Genomic DNA, 19,801 nt, shown 5'->3' on the forward strand with positions numbered 1-19,801 from the left:
CTGGTTTCAAACAGGCAGCCTGTAGTCATTTTCAAATTGAACCCTGAAGCTCTCGCTCATTTGACTGACATCTCCCTTGCCTCAGTGGCCTTGCATCCCCCCCCCCCTCGTTACACAACAAGCCTGGGCCGTCTGGAATGTCATTCCATATGCATCACCAGACTTTGACTCTGCGAGCAAAGCAGCGCACTGCCAAAGCCTCCGATCCATTCTGCCGGTCCAAGCCCAACGCTGCACCCCTGGTCTGAGCCAGAGGAGGAGAGTGAAGGGCGGAGGCTCCCCTCTCTGTTTAACTACACAACTGACCGAGTGGTGAGGGGGCAAAGCAGATTCTGTTTAATCCGCCAGACCTTTAAGAAGAACAAAGATCAAACCCATTCTTTATGCAAGGCCCAATACAGACGGAGGGGTCAGGGCGGGGTGGGTTTCTCAGGAGTTTGTGGAGTTTGTGGGTTTACCGACGTCCCCTCAGAGCCGCAGCTGGCCATCAGGCCACCGCTCACCTTGCAAACGTAAACAGAGTTCCTCAGAGTAACGGCATGGCCACAGCACACACACCCCAATGCTTCTGAAATAGACACTGACACCGCTGCCAAGAATGTGTGATCGACTCGTGACTTCTGCTTCCAGAAATACAACTTCACTGACATTGTCATGGCAGAAAAAAAAAAAAAAAAAAAAAGGTGTTGGGGCGACTGATGTAAGGAGTTTAGAGGGAGAGCAACTGCTGGGCTTGCTCCTAAAAACTTTTCTAAAGACGCATCAATCAATCAACAACATGTCAATCATCCATTCCTCACACATGCTCCCCACAGTAGGAGCTCCATCTTTGTTTTGGTTTCAAAGTTGCCAAAAGTCAAATACATCCCCCCCCAAAAACATGAAGTACACACACCCCTTGTACTGGCAGCACACTCTGCTCACTGACAAATCCAAAATAACACAAAAGACATGTTTCCCATTCCAGACGTGAAGGTTTTACTGCAACCAGCTCCCAGATGGGAGACCAGTCAGCTTTTTAAATTACAACCTAAAACACAGGCGTTTTCAAGGCGGCGCTTTAGTGAGTCTCACGCAGCAGTAACATGCTGGTATAGTCCAGACACTCACCCCCTGCTGTCCACACTGAGTGATACCGACCGCCTGACAGGATAACAGGGGTGTCTTTTAAAAATATCCCCCCTGCTGTTAGTCCAGAGTAAGTCCGACAAGCATGTTTCAAGTCCCGAGACTTTGGGCCGACTGCGGCATATCGTCCTGAGCACGCCCCAGTGCTGCTGTCGGAGATTTGAGTGTGAGCATGGGAGTGTGTGGCTCTGAAAGTGTGTGTGTGTGTGTGTCTGTCTGTGTGTGTGTGTGTAGGGATCAGCCTGTTTTCAATGGCTCTGCCCCTTTCTCTCTCTCTCTTTCCCTCCCCCTCACTCTCTCTCTCACTGTGGTGCATTGACTACATTAAGCATTCCTCCGTACGACTCACTTCCTGCTACAGAGTTACAAACGAGTGAGAGCACAGGGTGTGTGTGTGTGTGTGTGCGCGTTTGTGGGTGTGTTATGGAGGGCTGGGTAGGTGTGGACAGTTTTTGGCCTCCCCTTTCAGGACAAGTTACTCATGAACTGTGTCAGCACTGTAAAATGTCATTACAGATATTGAATCACCTGACCTTAGCTCTTTCAAAACCATCAGTGTCATTTAAATGTTTCAGGTGCTTCACTGGGTTTTCATGTCTGCACTCACTGTTTGCTTGATTCAATTTGTGCCCAGTATATTGCAACGGCAATGCTAAACATGAATTAGACTTCAGAGATTTTTCCACTTCAGCCTCTTTCCTGTTTTGTTCCTCTGGGGAAAAATAAAAAATAAAAAATTTAGCAAGAGAGCCCACACCTAGCAATTAGTGCTGATCCCATTTTGAACACGGCTGCTAACAATGCAGCTAAAGATGTAACGATTAGGCAGAAAAGCACAAAAAGGATTAGACTTAAACCTGCTTTGCTGGTGAAAAACAAACAGAACTGGGGACAGAGTCTAACAAGCAGCTTTTGTCAATACTTAACCCTAACCTGACTGCCCTCGCTGAAGGTTTTAAGTTCAAAAAATATATTTCTGTCAGTGATTCGATGCGGTCTTATTCCTGTTCGTAACACAAAATGCTCTCTCCTGTGAGGCTCAGGATCTACAGTTTATCGTGTTTGAAGTATGATATGAAAACAAAACTACAAGTTTTATTTGTTAACTTCATTTAGTTGGTTCAGCACTTCCAATATAATCTAATCTAACGAGTGATATTTTTAATTTGATTTTGTATAACATTTTGTTGGCAAGTGGCCGTAATATAAATGGGATCCCATCTCCTGAGCATGTTCAGTGATGGAACATATTCCCTGACAGATTTTACTTTGGATCAACCAATTAACACACAATGCACGACGCATTCAATAAAGTTACATCAGCTTTAATCATCATTTACAAAGATTTTAAGCAGCTCTGTCTACTCTTATAGACATGCATTTATTTTATTTTTTTATTTTCAGTAAAGTGAATATCAGTGTTTCCCAAAGATTTACTAGATTCGTTACTCTATGATCAGTGCTCAGTTAACTTCTTTAAATTTCATTTTGAGTATGAAAAAATAAATCTTTTTATCTAATATACTGCAGCCCATTACTGTAGCTCAGCTGCAACAGATCATATTCTATACAAGTGCTCCTAAAATGGGATGAGAAAAAGATCAGTATGAGCTCAGTTCCAGAAAAACTAATCACTTTGTCATCTACGGGCAGTCAGGCTGCGATTCTGCCGGCTGTCCAGAAATGTTTTGAGCTCTGCTGACCTTTTTACCTCAAATTCAGAAGTTCCTGGTTGCTGAAATGAGCTGATTCAGTTGGGAGATGTGGTTTTGGTCAGCCAATACAAAGTTTGATTATCGGGAAACGGTTCAGTGATTGACCAGAGGTGAAGTCTGACAGCAGCCGACTGATAATATTATTCAAGCCAAGCAGTAGTTCAATATTTTTGCCATTAAGTGTTTGGTTGTTTTAATAGTTCACCAAGAGTCTAACAGTTTTTAATAGTCTGTGAGATCAATCACAGACACTTCTAATTTAGGGACAGCTCCTTTGAATATAACGCTTAACCAGAGTTACACTACCTCAACATAAACGAATTAACATCAGCCAATGTCAAAAATCAGGAAATAAAATGACCAGGTAAATATATTCTCATGATATTGGAAGACAGCTAGCACAAGAGCAGCAAAAAGACTACCAGTCTTACTGTTAAATACACTGTATTAAACAGAATAATAATGTTTTATTTATTGACTTGTTTGTTTTATTGTTTTCCACCCTTTGGCATCCAAAGCATTTATTTTGTGTATGAAAGCTTCTCTATAAAGTCTGTTATTATTACTAATATATTATAAGACATGATTCATAACGTTGCCCAGAGAGGGCTTTAATTCAGTAAATGTGAACGTTCCTCATTATTGTCCTCAAAACATGAAACCAAATTAATCATCCTGGGGGGGAAGACAACCTCTGAAAACAATTATATTCATGTTGTTAACCCACACAGAGAACCAGACAGATTTCACCTTCATTGATAGGTGATGATAAATGGTTTCAGATTTACTTTTCATAATACCGTTCTTAATTACTTGAAGATTTATTGTTGGTGCTGATTCAAATTCACCCCTGATATCAACGAGAGGTCTAATCTGCTATAAATCTTTACCGTGGAGCCTGATCCTGGCATCCGAAGACATGATCTACCTATTTCACGTTTTAAATCCTCGTCACATGTTTAGCAAGCTTCATTTTGGTTGTATTTGGTTGCACACTGGCCTCAGGGTGAAGGCGTTGAGCTCCAGCTCCTTCATTTGATGATTCATCGTCCTCTGGATCACGTCTCGATAGAGCGACCAGTGAGAGGAAGGCAGCAGAGAGCGGCTTAGGAGCACTAAGAGAATGATGGAGGCGTATCAGGTTTTCAACCTTTCTGCCAGTGTAGATATGAACACCCATTTCTAGGCAGGGCCTGCCTGAAATCCAATTCCACCACATCTTTAAAAGCTCCAGGAAGTCCCGCTGGACTCAGTTCAGTTCCTCGTGTCACAACCAATTTCCCCTCCAAGCTATTTTACCCTCATCATTCCTCCTCTTTATAGACTAGGTGATGGAGTGTGGACTTTTTCCCGTTCTCTGTCACCGTGGTCATTAACAGAGACGGGAATTACAGAATTTTTTTCTTTGAAGCAGGGCAGACTGTTGAAAACGTGCTGTAAATTGAAAGCGACGCAGAATAATATAAAGCCTTTCGGGAGAAAACCCTCCATAAACAGAAAACCATTTAATATTTCACAATGTCGCTTGTATGAACACACACGAGTACGTGGGAAGTGTAATGCATGCATCCTGCTGCGACGTGAGGCAGCTGTCAGATTGATGGTATCATACCAGACTGTTTGAAAGAAATGCCTCTCCTGTGAGTGGAAATACAGTCATAGCACAACAGGCATAAGTCTTAAACTCTTCCCTTTTTCAAAGTTAAATTAAGAAATTTGCACATTCATTGAAGAACTGCGCGAGTTTCATGACCCATGTAAATCCCTGATGACTTTCACTGTGAATGTGTTATTGAAGCAAACTGCTTACTTAAACTAACTCTTACCACCATCCAGAATCTTACACTGATCACACTGTCGATCCTGAAATTTAGGGCAACACAAGAAAGAAAAGACTGACAGATGGAGAAAAATACTTGTCCTTGTATGTGCCGTTATCCTTTTAAACACCGTACAGTCTAGTCCCTTTTTGTGTCAATTCTATGTTTTCTAATGAGGAACAGTTGTTGATAGTTGCGTGCTGCACCCAGTTTTAAAAGACATAAAATTTAAGAAGCTAAAAGCAGCCGTTTTTGGAAAGTTCGCAGCAATGGAAACAAGAGTTGGGGTTTGGTGGCATGTTGGCCACAAAAAAAAAGTTGTGCCATCGACGTGTCATCAGACAGCTGAGCTCTTAAGTTTGTTGGGTGAAAATATGAAAATCCAACACTGCCTAACTGACAGTGTAGATGTCGGGATTACGTTTCAAAAGCTTTTTTTTTTGCATCAAGATTACCTCAACATGTTACATGTGGAAAACAACTTAAAACAACTTAAAACCAGCAGACCAAGTAGAGTTGGCATTAGACGTCCTGACATTGTCCCCTCTAATGTCACAGCTTACATTCAACCAATTTAGATATCTCCATGTAATCATCTTACATTCAACAGGCTCCAGCTCTGTCGACAAATGGCCTATGCTTTTGTATTTCTGGGAATATTTTATACGCTTTGGTCAACGTATAAGTAGAAACTGCCAGCACCGTGAATGCATTTATATGCATACAGTAATCTGTTCAACTAATCCTCAACAATATCACCAAGACGAACAGTTCGCAGCCAAATTCAAACATCTCACTATGCATCACGTGAATAATTTTCCAAAGCTGACAAATTCAGCAGTTTTCTGCAGCACAGTTGACATCGCTGAAACAAAGGGGGCTAATTATCAAGCCTGCACAGCCTCATGCTGCACAGCGGATCCCCACACAGGCTTCTATGCAACATATGCTGAAGAAACATTTTCACGGCCCTTCCCTCCCCCAGCGACTGTGGCCTGGTATTAACTTTAATCTGCCAATACCTGCAAATCCCCCTGAAGCATCCCACACACACTTTCACCTTGGCAAAACAGTAAAGGTTATATTTAAGAGGGGGACAGGCGTTTTGGCACATTTCCGATCCAGCCTTCCGCTCTGAATGCCTCCCACGTTCCTGTGAATCCAGAGAATGACCACTGCCGACCTCCACTGTCCGACTGCCGCCACAACTCTGCTCCACGGGCTAAAGTGGCGGCCCTCCGAGCTCTTAGTGGCCGTAGGTGTATTATGCAAGCTAAATGGATGAAACACATCATTGTTTTCACGACGCCCACAGCAGCGGTTCATGTAACAGAGCCACTTGTGAAATCACAGCTTTTTGAGATTAAGGTCTTGGTTTCAGAGATGTTGATCATTGCTGTGAGATGGGGAGAGGAACACGAGTCTTACATCCCCTGAAGATGACACAGATGATCAACTCTTTAACTCACCTCTTTCTTTATATCTGCAGACATTTTACATTTAATAGTTAAGTTGCGGTTAAGGGCTGCAGATGAGGGTTAACATATCTGTTGAGATTGATTTGGCTTCTTTGTTTTTCCCACAAAAAATTAAATAAAAATAAATAAATTGTGGTTGTTTATTTTTTGAATTTTTTGACATATCTTTTCATGACACTAATTTTCTTAGAAAAAAAAAAAAAAGATGCATGAAAACCTGTTAATGACGCATTTCGCAGTCTGTCCAGTGATTTGATTCAATGTCATAGATGGCCAATTTAAAAACAAAACAAAACAATATAGTTTGCTTTGGATAAGAGCAAACTAATAAGAGGGTATAAACTTTTTACAGTTAGGAGAAAAAAATAAATAAATAAATAAAATCAAAGTTGGCTCTTTCATGAAATCCAGGATTAGCTCTTTGTCTCCCTTTGTGACTGCAGTAAATAGTCTTTGAAAGCCGTTGATACGCTCATGCCAAGTTTAAACCACCAAACAGAACGAACACCCAAAATGATGATGAGGATGATGATCCTACCTGCTTCTGGGCAGGAACATGGACTCCTTGATGAAGACTGAGCCGGACAACAGGATATACCAGCAGTTTCCAATATCGTCAGGACTGAAAGAGAGAACAAATAAGACTGATTAGCAGAGCTGAGCTACTCAGACCTTTTGTAAATAGCTAAATTGAATATCGACGAAGATTTAAAATTTTAGGATAACAAAGATGGCACAAAAACAAAATTATTAATGTGCTGTTTTTTTTTACAAAAACACATGAGTTTGTGTCAGTTATAATTATATGTGTTATTTATTATGTGCTTTGGATGTTTTTGTGATGAAATTGATGAAATGCATCAGTAATGTAAAACTGCTCACTGAGCAAAATATGGAGATAGAAAAGGCAGCGTGACACGAAGGAGAACATGAGAGCGAGAGAGAACTGTGAATGAACTGAGGAATCACTGCGAATCATGCCCACGGCCCTTTTGAAACGCACAGGAGGAAGAAACTGGGCTTCGCAGACAAAGTAAACTCAGGATGACCTCTGAGTGATGCAGCTGTCTGACATGTCTGCACAAAACTCCCTGCTAAACAAATTCACACACATCAACACTAGAGTCTCACATGGCCCCGTTCATTTTGTCCGGCTGTCTTATTAAGGAAAATCTTCGGCTTTTGACTTTTAGATAAACAACTCATTATGTATACATTTCAGATACTAAAACTAAGAGAGTTAATAAAACATGATAGTGATTTTTAAAGGATAGAATAGTTGTTAAAATGTATTTATTTAGATTCCTTGCTTGATCCTTGGATCTTCAGGGATAGCAGAGGGATTGCAGAGCGATAATCTCCCACAGACACGATAGCCTGCAACGAATCTTCTTCGGAGAGTATATGGAGGATTATCAAAGAGGCTGCAAATGTAAACATGCTATAGAGACATTAAAGAATAAGATAATGCTTGCTTTCATTTTTATGCAACCCATCAGAAGGCTCAGAGGATGAACACAACATATGTGCTCGCTGAGCAGCTTGGATCAAATATCACTGAGAAAACTGCTGCTGCACCAAAAAGGTGGTACAGACTTTTACTTTGTAGTTTAATTCTTACTCAACTGTGATGAATGCAAGATCACATACCATTTTTTTTTTTTAAAGGAAAAACCAAGAGCTATCAAATATTTTTGGTTGATTGTGAGTTAAAAGCAGAAATCTTGTTTGGCGGGTGTTGTCGATAAGACGTTTCACCTCGCAAGAGGAAGAAAAAACTTGACAAGGAAGTATTAATTGTTCGTGTCAAAGGGACAAAAGAAATGGTATCAGAGAGGTTTGGTACCATTGGACGAAAATAGGCACGTTAGTAAACAAAATCTGCTTTCATTCTGTTCTGATGATAGTGAACATCTAAAGCTGCATTATGACTGCAGCAATTTAGTTTATTGTTCGAGAGATAGTCTGTGCCGTCTAATTTCGGTGCCATTATAGCTTATTTCAGTATCTGGACAGACTTCAAACGCAACAGGCGTTCAATGTGTTTATGTTTGACTTTTTTTTAAAGCAAAGATTGTGACCAGAACTACGCATGATTTCTCAATGAGGTTTTAATTATAATGATTAACTCTCAACTTAATCTTAACTGAGGTCAATATTCACATTTATTCTCATTACGCCTTAAAAAAATAAGTTTAGCGAAATGATTAATGCCACGCTCATGACTATGCTGGGAATTTAATAAAGCTGCAGCCAGCAGCTAGTTAGCTAAGCTCAGCAGATCAAATGGAAAAAGCAGGACACAGCGTGGCCGCTTTCACAGTTAACAAAATCCCTTAAAGCTAACAAAATCAACACATTATAAATCTTGACTACAAAAACCGAAGTGCAAGGTTAGCCGTGCGACTATCCCAGAGTGTAAACCGCAAAGGTTTTGGGCTATCTGCCACAGCCCAAGGTTTAGATCCAGCCCATGACCCTTTGCTTCATGTTATTCCCCCTCTCTCCCCCTGTGGTTATCCAAATGAAGATGATAAATGCCTCAATAAAAGACCTTTTAAAAAAAAAAAAAAAAAAAAAAAAGAGCTTAGCCTTTGTACTAAACTAACCAGCTGCGGCTTCACATTTACTGTAGTGATTTAATTATCTGCTGGAAAGTGAATAAGTGTCTAACTATTATTTGAAGAATAAACAAATGAAGCATTATCTGGTTTATTATTGGTCTACATCACTGTTATCAAACGAATAATTATCACACAGCGTCATCTTAACTGGAAAATTGCATGAATGTTTCCCTGTTGGACGCGCCTCCACCTGTCCACTCATCAACACAGAAGACTTGTATATGAAGGGCTCCGGTCTTAAAAAGGCAGCAAATTGTGTGATTATCGTGTGTTCACTGTGAGTGAGGCTTTTTCCATTGAAACCAGACGGAGAAAGAAGAAGAAAATCAATGACCACAAAGGTACTGATTCTAAACCCACCCCGACACAGACACACATATTCAGAGCCTTTGCTGACTGAGGTTTTTTTTTTTTATTATTATTTTAAATCACTTATAACAAAGTCTGGTCTCCTTCCTGCTCGCCGCACTTGCAGAACTAATGAGGCTGTAGACAGCACACCCTACTGACACGCTGCAACATCCCCCCCTCGTTCCTTCCAGTGGCATCCCTTTCTCTCTTTTCTTTACTGATCTCCAGCCGCATCCCTCCAGACTTGTTCCATGCTTTTATGGCTCTTCTTTGCTTTTCAAGTCGATGCGAATGAAATGCTCAATAATTAATTGCTGGCATGCAGATATGTGGAGCAATGAGAGAGCTACACATGGCGGAGGACGAGGAGGTGGGGTAAGAAGAAGAGACGATACAACACCAAAAAAGTGGGAGATAGGAGACTCTTATGTGCCGCGACAGCTTGACTGAACTGGGTCACGCATACTAGAAGTGATCGTCAAGCACTAAACATCATCCAACCAAAAGCCCCACCGGGAAGCCTTTAACAGTAGGGAATCAGGTTATATGAGTGCCACGAAAGCTGGAAGGGAGTAAATCTATTGAGAAAGAGCCATTACTGCATCAAGACTGTCGGAAAGGGAGGACTGACAAAGAGTTTTATTCAAGAATGTGAAAGTGAGTCATATTTGGCTGTCATGTCAGAAAAATTACTAGGCCGACTGAGACATTTATAACATTTCACTTCACATTTGCTGAGCAATATTGATCATGTAATACTCTATAGTTCTGTTGGGAGTCCTGGAGATCCTGGTCCCTATTTAACAGCTCGACCACAATACGGGCCTGCAGGGTGTGGAGACGCAGCAAAAAATATGTTTTCCACAGGCTTTATATCTTTGGTTAGGCGTGACATTATGCACATCGTAAAAACTCTGAAAGACATCAGATAAGATTTATTACAGATTGTCCATAAACCTGCTGAGCTCTTCCATTGATTCATCAGAATGAATTCACCGATCCTGCATATGCCATTTATTTTATCATGAACATATTATATATTAACAGGAGATTTCTGACAAACGAAGGAATTTATGTGTCCTGGGGGGGGGTTATGCGTAATCACTGTGTTTTATGGTCATTTCTGGGTTTCCCAGTCAGTTGCAATGAAAGGAGTTGCCACTTCAATACCTTTTCACATTACAGGTTTTAATGAGGCCAAAGGGAAAAGAAAAATTTGATCTATTTTGCTCTTATTATTTTTATTGTTACTTTCCACATACAGCAGTGAAGTTTGTGCAACCTCTAACAATGAGTCAGTACAGCCAGCGTCAACAATACAAGATTTAAAAAGGCTGGACTGACAGGAAGGTGGGCTGTGAGGAGTTTCGAAACAAAGGAGTCTCATTCATGGGCCAAACATAAACAAGTATCTAAAAATAAGACCATTTTAAATTGTTGTTGCTTTAACACTGTCCCCATGAATCCCTCAAGAGGCTCTCTGAGCCACAATGATTTGGTTACCATTATGCAATAAAACGTTCATACCGTGTTTTCTATTACCAACAAACAAAACTTTAAAAAAGGCTATAGTGACGAGCTGGGAAAGGACAGAGAGTCTACACTTCACTATTTATGGCAAAAAACTAAATCTGAATAAAAGGCTAAAGTTCTGAAGTTTGTACAGAACAAAAACATTCGATATTCTGTTCAGCCTGAGCTCCAGGAAAAGGCTTGAAAGAGACGCAAGCCCATAAAAAAAGTACAACATTGAGCTGATAATTGTCTTGTCATTAACTGTCAGGAAACTGCTGTTTCTGAAGCGACATCTAAAAATCGCAAAAAAAAAACAGCTGAATGTAATATTCAATTTCATGAAACAAATAAAAGTGAAATCAACTAACAAGCTTGTTGCTGATTAATTTACCAATTTAGCTCTCAATATTCATGGAATATTGACATCATTGGCTCAAATTTCTAAAAAACGGAATCAGAAAAGCTAAATGCACTTAGATATTATAAGCCTGGACTTTTCGGTTGGACCACACAAACCGACGTGGGGAAAAGGTCGAGTGTTGCATTGAAAGGGCTGACATGGAAGAGGCTGACCGGAAGATCCTAACCCTCTTCACCAGCTGCTGTAGAAATGTGCCAGGTCAGCCTCCATCTCAGGAGGGCTTTGGCTCTATAATCTCTGGACAGTAAATCCTGAGAGGTTCAGGCTCTCACACGGGATGTGGGTATGGGATGTTTTCATGAGATATCAAGTATGACAGCACTTGTGGATGTGGCGTTTGCACTCGAGCAATCTAGAGCCCCAGGCAGGAAAAATGAGTACTTTTTTTTTTTTTTTTACTATTATCCTCATATCATTACTCTCGGTCTGCCAACTGTCAGCGGCTGCCAGAGCGAGGAGGTGAGTGTGTGGGTCATTAACTAAGCCATTTGAATGAATCTGTGAGGTTTCATCCAGCATAATGGGAGTTTTTCTGGGAAAAGAAAACGTCCCGTGTCGGACGGATTTCGTTCTACTGCTAATGCAAACGTTAAATGTTGAGTTATATGTCTCCTTCCTTTTTCCAGTTAAGGTTATTGAATGTCAACGCCACATGGCATCTCGGAAAAACGGTTTGTGCTCTTTGGTTGAGGCAAAACCAAAAAAAAACCTGATGGGTGAGTCTACTGAAAATGCCCCTTTAAACGAAAGTCATTACGGTTTCTCTAAATACAGAATTTTATGGTCGTCTTTTCCTTTCAAGAAATGAAGTCTCTTTATTGCTGCCTAAGAAATGTTTTGAATCTACAAGCCAAACAATTTTTTACAACTTAATTAAAATACTATCACAGTAAATTCCCTCACTGACTTTTAAAACCCTCATTCTTCACCAGATTATTGCTGTTGTTATAAACACATGGGGAAACGGGGATGCGCTGCCAGAAGCTTCAATTTTTGTCATACAAGAGTTTTCAGTTGCATAAAGAAAAGATCCAAAGTAAGAAGGAAAGCGATTCAATTTCTGGTCTCAGAGATGACATCTGGACTATTGGGACAAACAACTTGGTGACAGCTCAGTTTCAGTAGTTTAAATTTCTCTTCGGCGAGCTTTGATCACCGACACCGATTGGCAGACACACAAATATTTCCATGTTTGTGTATTTGTTGTCGGGCAATGCGAGCTTTCTAATATAGCGCTTAGAATGCATTTCTAAACAACCTGCCAACCGGGGAAACTGTCATTTCTGCACAGCTGCAGTGAGGTGCTTTGTCGACTCACTTTTTACGATTACAACATTAATCTGGAAATTTTAAATTTACTTCACGCAATTCTGTAATCCCACAGTGGGTTATAAGGCAACAGGAAGTTTACTTCACACTTTATCACTGTGCCCGGGCCAGTTTATCTCCATGTGAAATTCCAGCCAACTGTGGACAGAGGCCAGAGCAGAGATATCACCTTTTAAATATTCAGTCGGCTTGGCGTTTTACTGCAGCACATTTTCAGACACATATTCGGCTAAAGCGTCAAAAAACGTCAAAGATTAGAGCAGCCTATGTATGTATGTATCATTTATACATGTGTTAACTAATGTGTGCGTGTTGTGCGCAACCCAACTTGTAAATCATGAAATAATTTTTCATGATGGCTCACGTAAACTCACCTTTGGAGTTTTATGCACATTTATTCATTTATCTTCTGGGAAAATAAAATGAATGAGTGGGTTGGATTATATTTGTGCTGTTGTGCTTTATGTGTTTCATTTTATGACCCTTGAAAAATACGTTTCATATACGTGTGTGCGTGTTGTGACTGGTGTGAGGGGGCCTGAGGGATTTTGCTGAAACTGGAGTCTATTATGCGGCTTAATCTGTATTCCTATTGTTTAATCAGCTCCCACATCGACAAGTGTGCTTCTGATGAGGTGTTGCCTCTTCCACTGCGCACACACACACACACAATTGGGGGCATAAAAGGGACAATACGGCCCCTCCAGCCTCCAGAGACACTGATAGAGTTAATTAGCTGTCTTAATTACCAGGCATTTGGAAGGCGTCAACACAGGACAGCAGCCAAACACAATTTTTCTGCTTTCTGTAGTTTTTGCGGGTTTTCGTAATGGACAGACACACACACACACAGACACACACACACGCACACACAGAAGCTGTATAGAATCTGTCAATACAGCTCTCTGGTCATATTATCCTTCAACAACACATAATCTAATAGGGGGAAATAAATAAACGCCACCACTTGTGACTGGTCAGCTTTCAAGCCATCTGAGGAAACGTTTGCAGTTTCTCTTTGTCAGCTGAGACAGAAACTTATTGAATCAAGCTGAAATTAGAGTGGAAATTACTCCTAGCTCCCCCTTTTTTTTTTTTTTTTTTGTGATGCTGTAGAGTCTGGTGAGGTGCCGAAGCAGACACCCCTTCATAAAGGCTTCCTCCAAGTGACATTTGTCTTCATTGAAGTCATCCAGGTCGTGGCGCTGTGTGCAGCCAGCATGCGGCGGCTCATCAATAAGGCTGAATAACAGTCCAGGTCCGAGTGTGTTTTGATCAAACTGAATTGAAATAGTGTTTCATCGGCTGCCTGCAGTTTTTCTTTACTTTATCTTCTCTGCTGATAGAGATGTAAGGATTTCACCATATATCATCAATATGCATTTTCACGCAGACATCCACACCCACGCAATGCCAGACACCGCAATTACTTACTAGTACAGCACTTCGTTGGCTTCATGCCTCTCATAGCGCACCGTCTCGCACATTATCCTGTGGAGACAGAGAGGGGGGTAGAAGTCAGAAAACAACAAGACGAAACAGCAGGAACTTCACTTCAATAAAAGGCTTACTAATGTTATTATAAAGCAGAACCAAAAAAAAATTAAGGCACAAAGGCTCAGCTGGCTGCTGAATCCAGTAAAAGCAGAAATCCCTCTCACAAGAAAAGCAAAGTTTCTTATTTTTGACAAACCTACAGCAAAATATAACTAAAGATGGAGGGAATGTGAGGACAAATAAAAGGGTGAGTGAAGTGTTATCCAGGGGCAGGTTGTATTCTGCGTTGATCGAGAGAACACGGCAACACCACCTTAATCGTCTTAAGATCAAGAGCAGGACTTGTGGCTCGTTGGATAATTTTGAGGCTAAAGCTGGAAGTTTGTTTTTCTGCCTGATTTCTTTTGGTTGTGGTGAGAGTTTGTTTTCCCTATTCTATTTCAGAATAATGGTATGATTATAATAATGTAACCAGAAGAATGTAACCACATATTTCTTCACTTCTTCACTGTACTGAAAATATTCTTATGCAACATGTTAGTTATTTGGCAACTATTCCGTGGGAATACCAAAAAAGGGTCATATCAACAATCCAAGCATCCATTTTTTTTTGGATACTTGGGATATTTTGTATGCTTATTTAATCGCTCAAATAAATAAATATTTTCCCATTACACATTTCATTGGTGAATTCTGTTACAGGGGTCATCTGGCACAAATCGAGATCAGTGCAATGCAGTAAATTTGCACCCAAGTGATCCACCGTAGCAGCTGATAGCACCTTCCTTCAGAGATTTTCAGGCATTTTTGGGGCAATTTCAACTTTCAATCTGATACTTTAAAGTCTCTAAAATGTCTTTTCTTCCAAAATAAGTGTTGAAGGTTTTGACAACAGCTTGAGCAGACTGTGCATTAGTTTCTCTTCATAAATTCAATGACTTTGAGACTCAATGCTCCCATTGTGCGAGGGCGAGGTACACCCTGGACAGGTCGCCAGTTCATCGCAGGGCCAACATCCAGAGACCGACAACCACTCACACTGACACCTACGGACAATTTAGAGTCACCAGTTAACACAAACATGACATCTTTGGACGGTGGGAGGAAACCGGAGAAAACCCACGCAGACACAGGGAGAATGTACAAACTCCACACAGAAAGGCCACAGGCCGGGAACCGAACCCAAGGCCTTCTTGTTGTGGGGCAACAGCGCTAACCACCATGCCGCTGTGCTGCCCTAAACATGACATATTTGTCAAAATATTATTTTCAGCTGAGGACTTACTATTGCATAAGACTCGGGAGAGATAATTGGTCCCATTGTTCGAATGGTAACTATGAATTTTTGAATCAACCCCTTTCCTCTTTCAAAATGTCATACGTGCCTGCAGAGACGACAAGAACACCTCAGCGTTACAGGCAGGAGACTAAAAGAAAACAGTAGCTGATCAAAACAGAAAGTGCTTAAAAAAAAAAATAACTGGGGGCAGTTGGCGTGTCGTAACCCCGTTACACAAGGACCGAAAAACAATCCTGAAAAAAACCCCACAAAAACATCCCCTAAAAAAATAAAATAAAATGTATCACTGTGAAAAGGAACCACAGAAGAAAAACAACACATTCCTCCCAGATGAAATGAAATGAAGTGAAGACAGAACTATAACATAATCCCATGGTAAGTGGGATGTCTGGCTGCCTGGGAGTTCTTTTTTTTTTAAATTTTTTTTATTTTACGTTAGGAAAACCAAAACCTCTTTGATAGAGTTGGCAGGAGTGGCGGGCTGGGCTATGAGACCATGGGGACATTCCTCAGGATCCAATCAGGGAAGGGGGGGAGCGGGGTTACTGTCGGGTGGGAGGCCTCTGAGGGGTCACAGAGAGGAATGTTCCAGCTCGTGGGTCGTGTACTGCTACATTGTTCCCTCGCCAGTATAATCCACATGTATGCACACAAGGCATGCTGGGAACAGACTTCTGACATGCACGGTTAGAAAAGCCTGCGGCAAGCAGAACAGCCTGGAAAACGGAGTGACTGGGGAGCAGAAGGCAGAGTCAAGTAGGGAGAACACAACTGCTTCACATCAGTTCGGCTTTTGTTGTTAACACCGGCTTATGTGAAAAATTCAATTGCGCTTCCAGTCTGAATGATCTTAAATATACCCATCTGACCCAAGTGAACCTTATCAATTTGCCTTTCATTGTCCCACTGAATGTTTGGCAGCAGAAACGGATCCAGATTCCAGCAGAAACACAAAAATGTGAAAGAGGATAGTGGAGAAAAGCCAATCACAATTTTCTTAAGTCAAAGGTGACTTATGGAATTCGCCCTTGACTTAGTTATTTGGGTTCAGGGTGTAGACACAGCGAGGCTGCCAACACAGCGGCAAAAAAAAAAAAACACGGACTCCACTTAGATATAAACAGGAGAAGTTGTGGAAACATAGAGAACTTATTTTGAAAAGTATGAACAGAAAGTAGCTTAAACCTGCCGAATGGCGCTACTTGTCATATTTTTCGGATTCGTCATTGCTTTCGTATTTGCATCCTTCCTAATTTGACCCCATTTCAGTCCTGTATCTGCTGGCTTCTCTCAAACTTTTCTATTTTAGTCAGAACTTTTATGGAGCTGAAATCCCAAAAGAGCTGTTCTCATTTACATGCTTTTCTGTTTCAAAGAAACAGGTATGAAATATTGACTGTAAGTGCTTCAAGACTACATGTTAACCACATTTCAAGGCGTTGCTTTGCTGCTGGATTATAAAAGCGCAAATTTCTCTTTCACATTTGCATGAAGGCTCAGTGTTAATTTCCCACCCGTGTCTGTAACTGTTATGGAGCTGACACAAGGTGTTGTCACTCCATTTGAAATTCATGTGACCGGGATATGAAGCTTTAAGTCATGTTAATGCAACAGCAGGGATGTGTGCAGACACTCACTTCAGCTGGTGCTCTCGCAGGTTGGACAAGGCCTCCATCCCGTGGAGATAAGAGTACACGATCTCCAGGTCCTGAAGAGGAAAAGCAGAGGTGTTATCACACAGACACACAGCAGTGTTTAGGCTGAAAAGTAAACATCTCAACAAAGCCAGGGGATTAAATCAGACCTGAAATGATAACTTGGTAATTAAGTTTCTCAACGGCGTTTGTCAAATGCGACTATTATTTATTGTAACACTGCATCTGCACTTTTCAAATAAAAATCATTTGTTGCCTTTTTCACTATAAAAACATGTTTCCTTCGACACCTTAATAAAACTGATTATGTCAAGTGATCATTTTGAGCACAGCTCCAGCAAAGCCTAATTTAAAATACACTCAAATTATTGTGGCGCGTTCATTTATTCTGCAGGGGGAACAAACTCTGCTTCTCATACAGCAGAAATCATTTCACGGAGACAGTGACACTGATTGGTGTGAGTGAACGCTGGAATAGAGAGCCATAAAGCACCTCACAGTGTAAAAATAAAGGAACTACACTGCACAACTATAAACTCCCCATTCAATTACTTCATCAAGTGACCCAGTGAGCAACTCTGAGATTGTTTGGACTTAATCCAAGTCAGAGGTGAAACAAAGTGGCCCTCTCTGACAGCTGGCTGCTTGCACAGCCACTCCACTGTCTACCACTGACTCTGTGTGTGTGTGTGTGTGTGTGTGTGTGTGTGTGTGTGTGTGTGTGTGCGCGCATGGCGCAGTGCTGTTTGCAGCTACTGGGATGCCTTTGTCGGCAGCAACTGGAGGTAGATGTGGTGACACTAACACTCTGTGTTAAGACCTCACTAGACACACAATCACTCACACACACACACGGAGACACACAGACCAGCCTCCCCAGTTTTGAGCCATTTCTGAGACCAACAACCACAAGTTTATGAAAGAAAATTTACCTCAAAAGCTAAATAAGACTATGGTAATACTGTGAAAACAAACAAACAAACAACAAAAAAAAAAAGAGCACAAACAAATATTCATGAGTGGGCAAGACAGAGTTCACTCGTGGATTGTATGAAGAGTTTGAACTGAGTTGGGAAATGGAAAACACTCAGCTAAATTAGGACTGCACACTGAGCTGAGATAACGCCAAAACTGTAATATGGAAAAGTGCAATATGCAAATTGCTAAAACCCACAAAAAAAAAAGAAAAAAGAAAAAACTATTTGATGATGGAGAAATATCTCAGGGCATTCTTGTGGATTGGTTGCACCTTAAATGGTTCAGCAAATGCATCATATTCTCCAGACATAAAGAAACATGTTTGTTTAGTACAGGAAGAAATAAAAATTGAATCATTTTTATGTTTTTTTTTTTCCCCAGTAAAAGTGAAATGCAGAAACCATTTCAATTGAAATAAGTCCCAGATGCCACAATGACAGTATCTGCCAACATAAATACAATTGTTATGTGTGTTTTGCTTATTGTGCAGCGCAAGGCTACGTAACAGAAAACAATTGTGTTTTCAATGCAAAAAAAACAAACAAAAAAAAAAAACCTCTTTCTGTGACTCAAAAGCTTCGCCAAAGCCCAGAAGCATGAAACTTGTGACCTTGGATTCTCAAAAACAAACAACTTGTGTTTTAACAAGACAGCAAAAAGCCATGAGAGATAGAAAACATGTCCAAAATATTCGGTCTATCTACAAGGTCAAGGCTATGTTCTTTTTCTAATCACATTCAACAGATGGGGGGAAGAAAAAAAAAAAAAGGTGTTGTGGTTTTTGCATCGCCTCCTTTTCCCAACAAATACATGACACATTACTACAGACCGTCAGCTCATATCGTAGCTGCGTTATAAAACTACACAGCAAAAATTTTGGTCCCTAAACTTGCATTTTTAAACATGGGTTTGGCCTTAAAGGAGCAGAAACAGAAAAATGTTTCTCCCCACGGCCTGCCTGGCCCCGTTACATCACAATGATATCCTCACTAACCAAATCCCGATGTTCAAAGTGTCTGTGGTCAGTGAAACGCTGAACAGGAGCAGGAAGTCAATAGGGGCAATCTGCTGACATCCAGCGCCACCTACTGGTGGAGGAACCAACTACATCCTTGACTTGGGGGCTAACTGCTGCTGATGTGCAAATCAAAATTATGTGTCCACCGTACTTTAATGGAGGTTTTATAAAAAGAAATAAAAATGGACACAGATTGGTCAGTTCTCACTTAGCTGAAGATGAATGTGAGCAGTTTCAAATATGTATTAATGGTGCAGAGGTAATGAGATTTAGTGCAGAGATTCATTTAAATGTGAGACGTTTCTGTGTGAGAAAAAAAAAAATTGCACATTGAGATCCTGAGATAGACTGCAGCTTCATCACATTCAACCACATTAAAACACAAAGCCACATTTCAAACATTAATGTCAATGAGAGTCTAACTCTTACTGTGCTTTTAAGAGAAAATGTGACCACAGCCATGCTTTGTTTTTTGTTTTTTGGTTTTTTTTGAGTGGCACAGTGGAAAATAATGTTTAAACAATCTGACCCTGACCTCTGACCTTCACAGGGAAAAGTCCACTTCCAAAACCTCTCTGAAACTTGAGCTCCTGCCGCAGTAAACTTTAAAGAATGTTTCTGTCGTATAATGTTATGATAAACTGTTGTGTTGCTTTGTTTAACATTAAGCACCGACTCTGAGGTGGCATTTGTGGCCACCTCAGTCAGAAGTCATGAAATTGTAATGTTCACACTTCTATTACTCTGTAATCACAAAGGTCATTGAGCAGGACCTTTGTTTCACACCCTCCCCTCCTCCTCTCCCTTCCATGTTTCATGCCATTCAGTGTGGCTGTCAAACACTGAATACAAAAAAAATCTGCCTCATACATTTTGGTGGTTTATTGTTTGTTCTCAAGAATTGTACAAAAGTAAGAGAAACGGAGAGCAGAACCGCAGCAAAGTGTTTAGCGCGCCTGCCCCACAATGAGG

At 40.8% G+C, this 19,801-nt stretch overlaps 1 protein-coding gene across 6 annotated transcripts in view; it reads right to left on the reverse strand.

Moving 5' to 3' along the window:
* The window catches only part of rapgef2b (Rap guanine nucleotide exchange factor 2b), a 92,356-nt gene that overhangs the window by 49,635 nt on the left and 22,920 nt on the right, over window positions 1-19,801 (reverse strand). For 5 of the 6 annotated variants that reach the window (XM_029511833.1, XM_029511829.1, XM_029511832.1 and 2 more), the window contains exons 2-4: window positions 16,816-16,886; window positions 13,816-13,872; window positions 6,680-6,763 (exon numbers count right to left, since the gene is read on the reverse strand). In XM_029511833.1, coding sequence (XP_029367693.1) covers window positions 6,680-6,763; window positions 13,816-13,872; window positions 16,816-16,886 — 212 coding nt within the window. Of the gene's footprint in view, window positions 1-1,110; window positions 1,330-6,679; window positions 6,764-13,815; window positions 13,873-16,815; window positions 16,887-19,801 lie in introns of those variants that run through there. The other variant, XM_029511834.1, reaches the window with a different exon arrangement.

Source organism: Echeneis naucrates, chromosome 10 (genome assembly GCF_900963305.1).
Source record: "Echeneis naucrates chromosome 10, fEcheNa1.1, whole genome shotgun sequence".
Lineage (NCBI taxonomy): Eukaryota > Metazoa > Chordata > Actinopteri > Carangiformes > Echeneidae > Echeneis > Echeneis naucrates.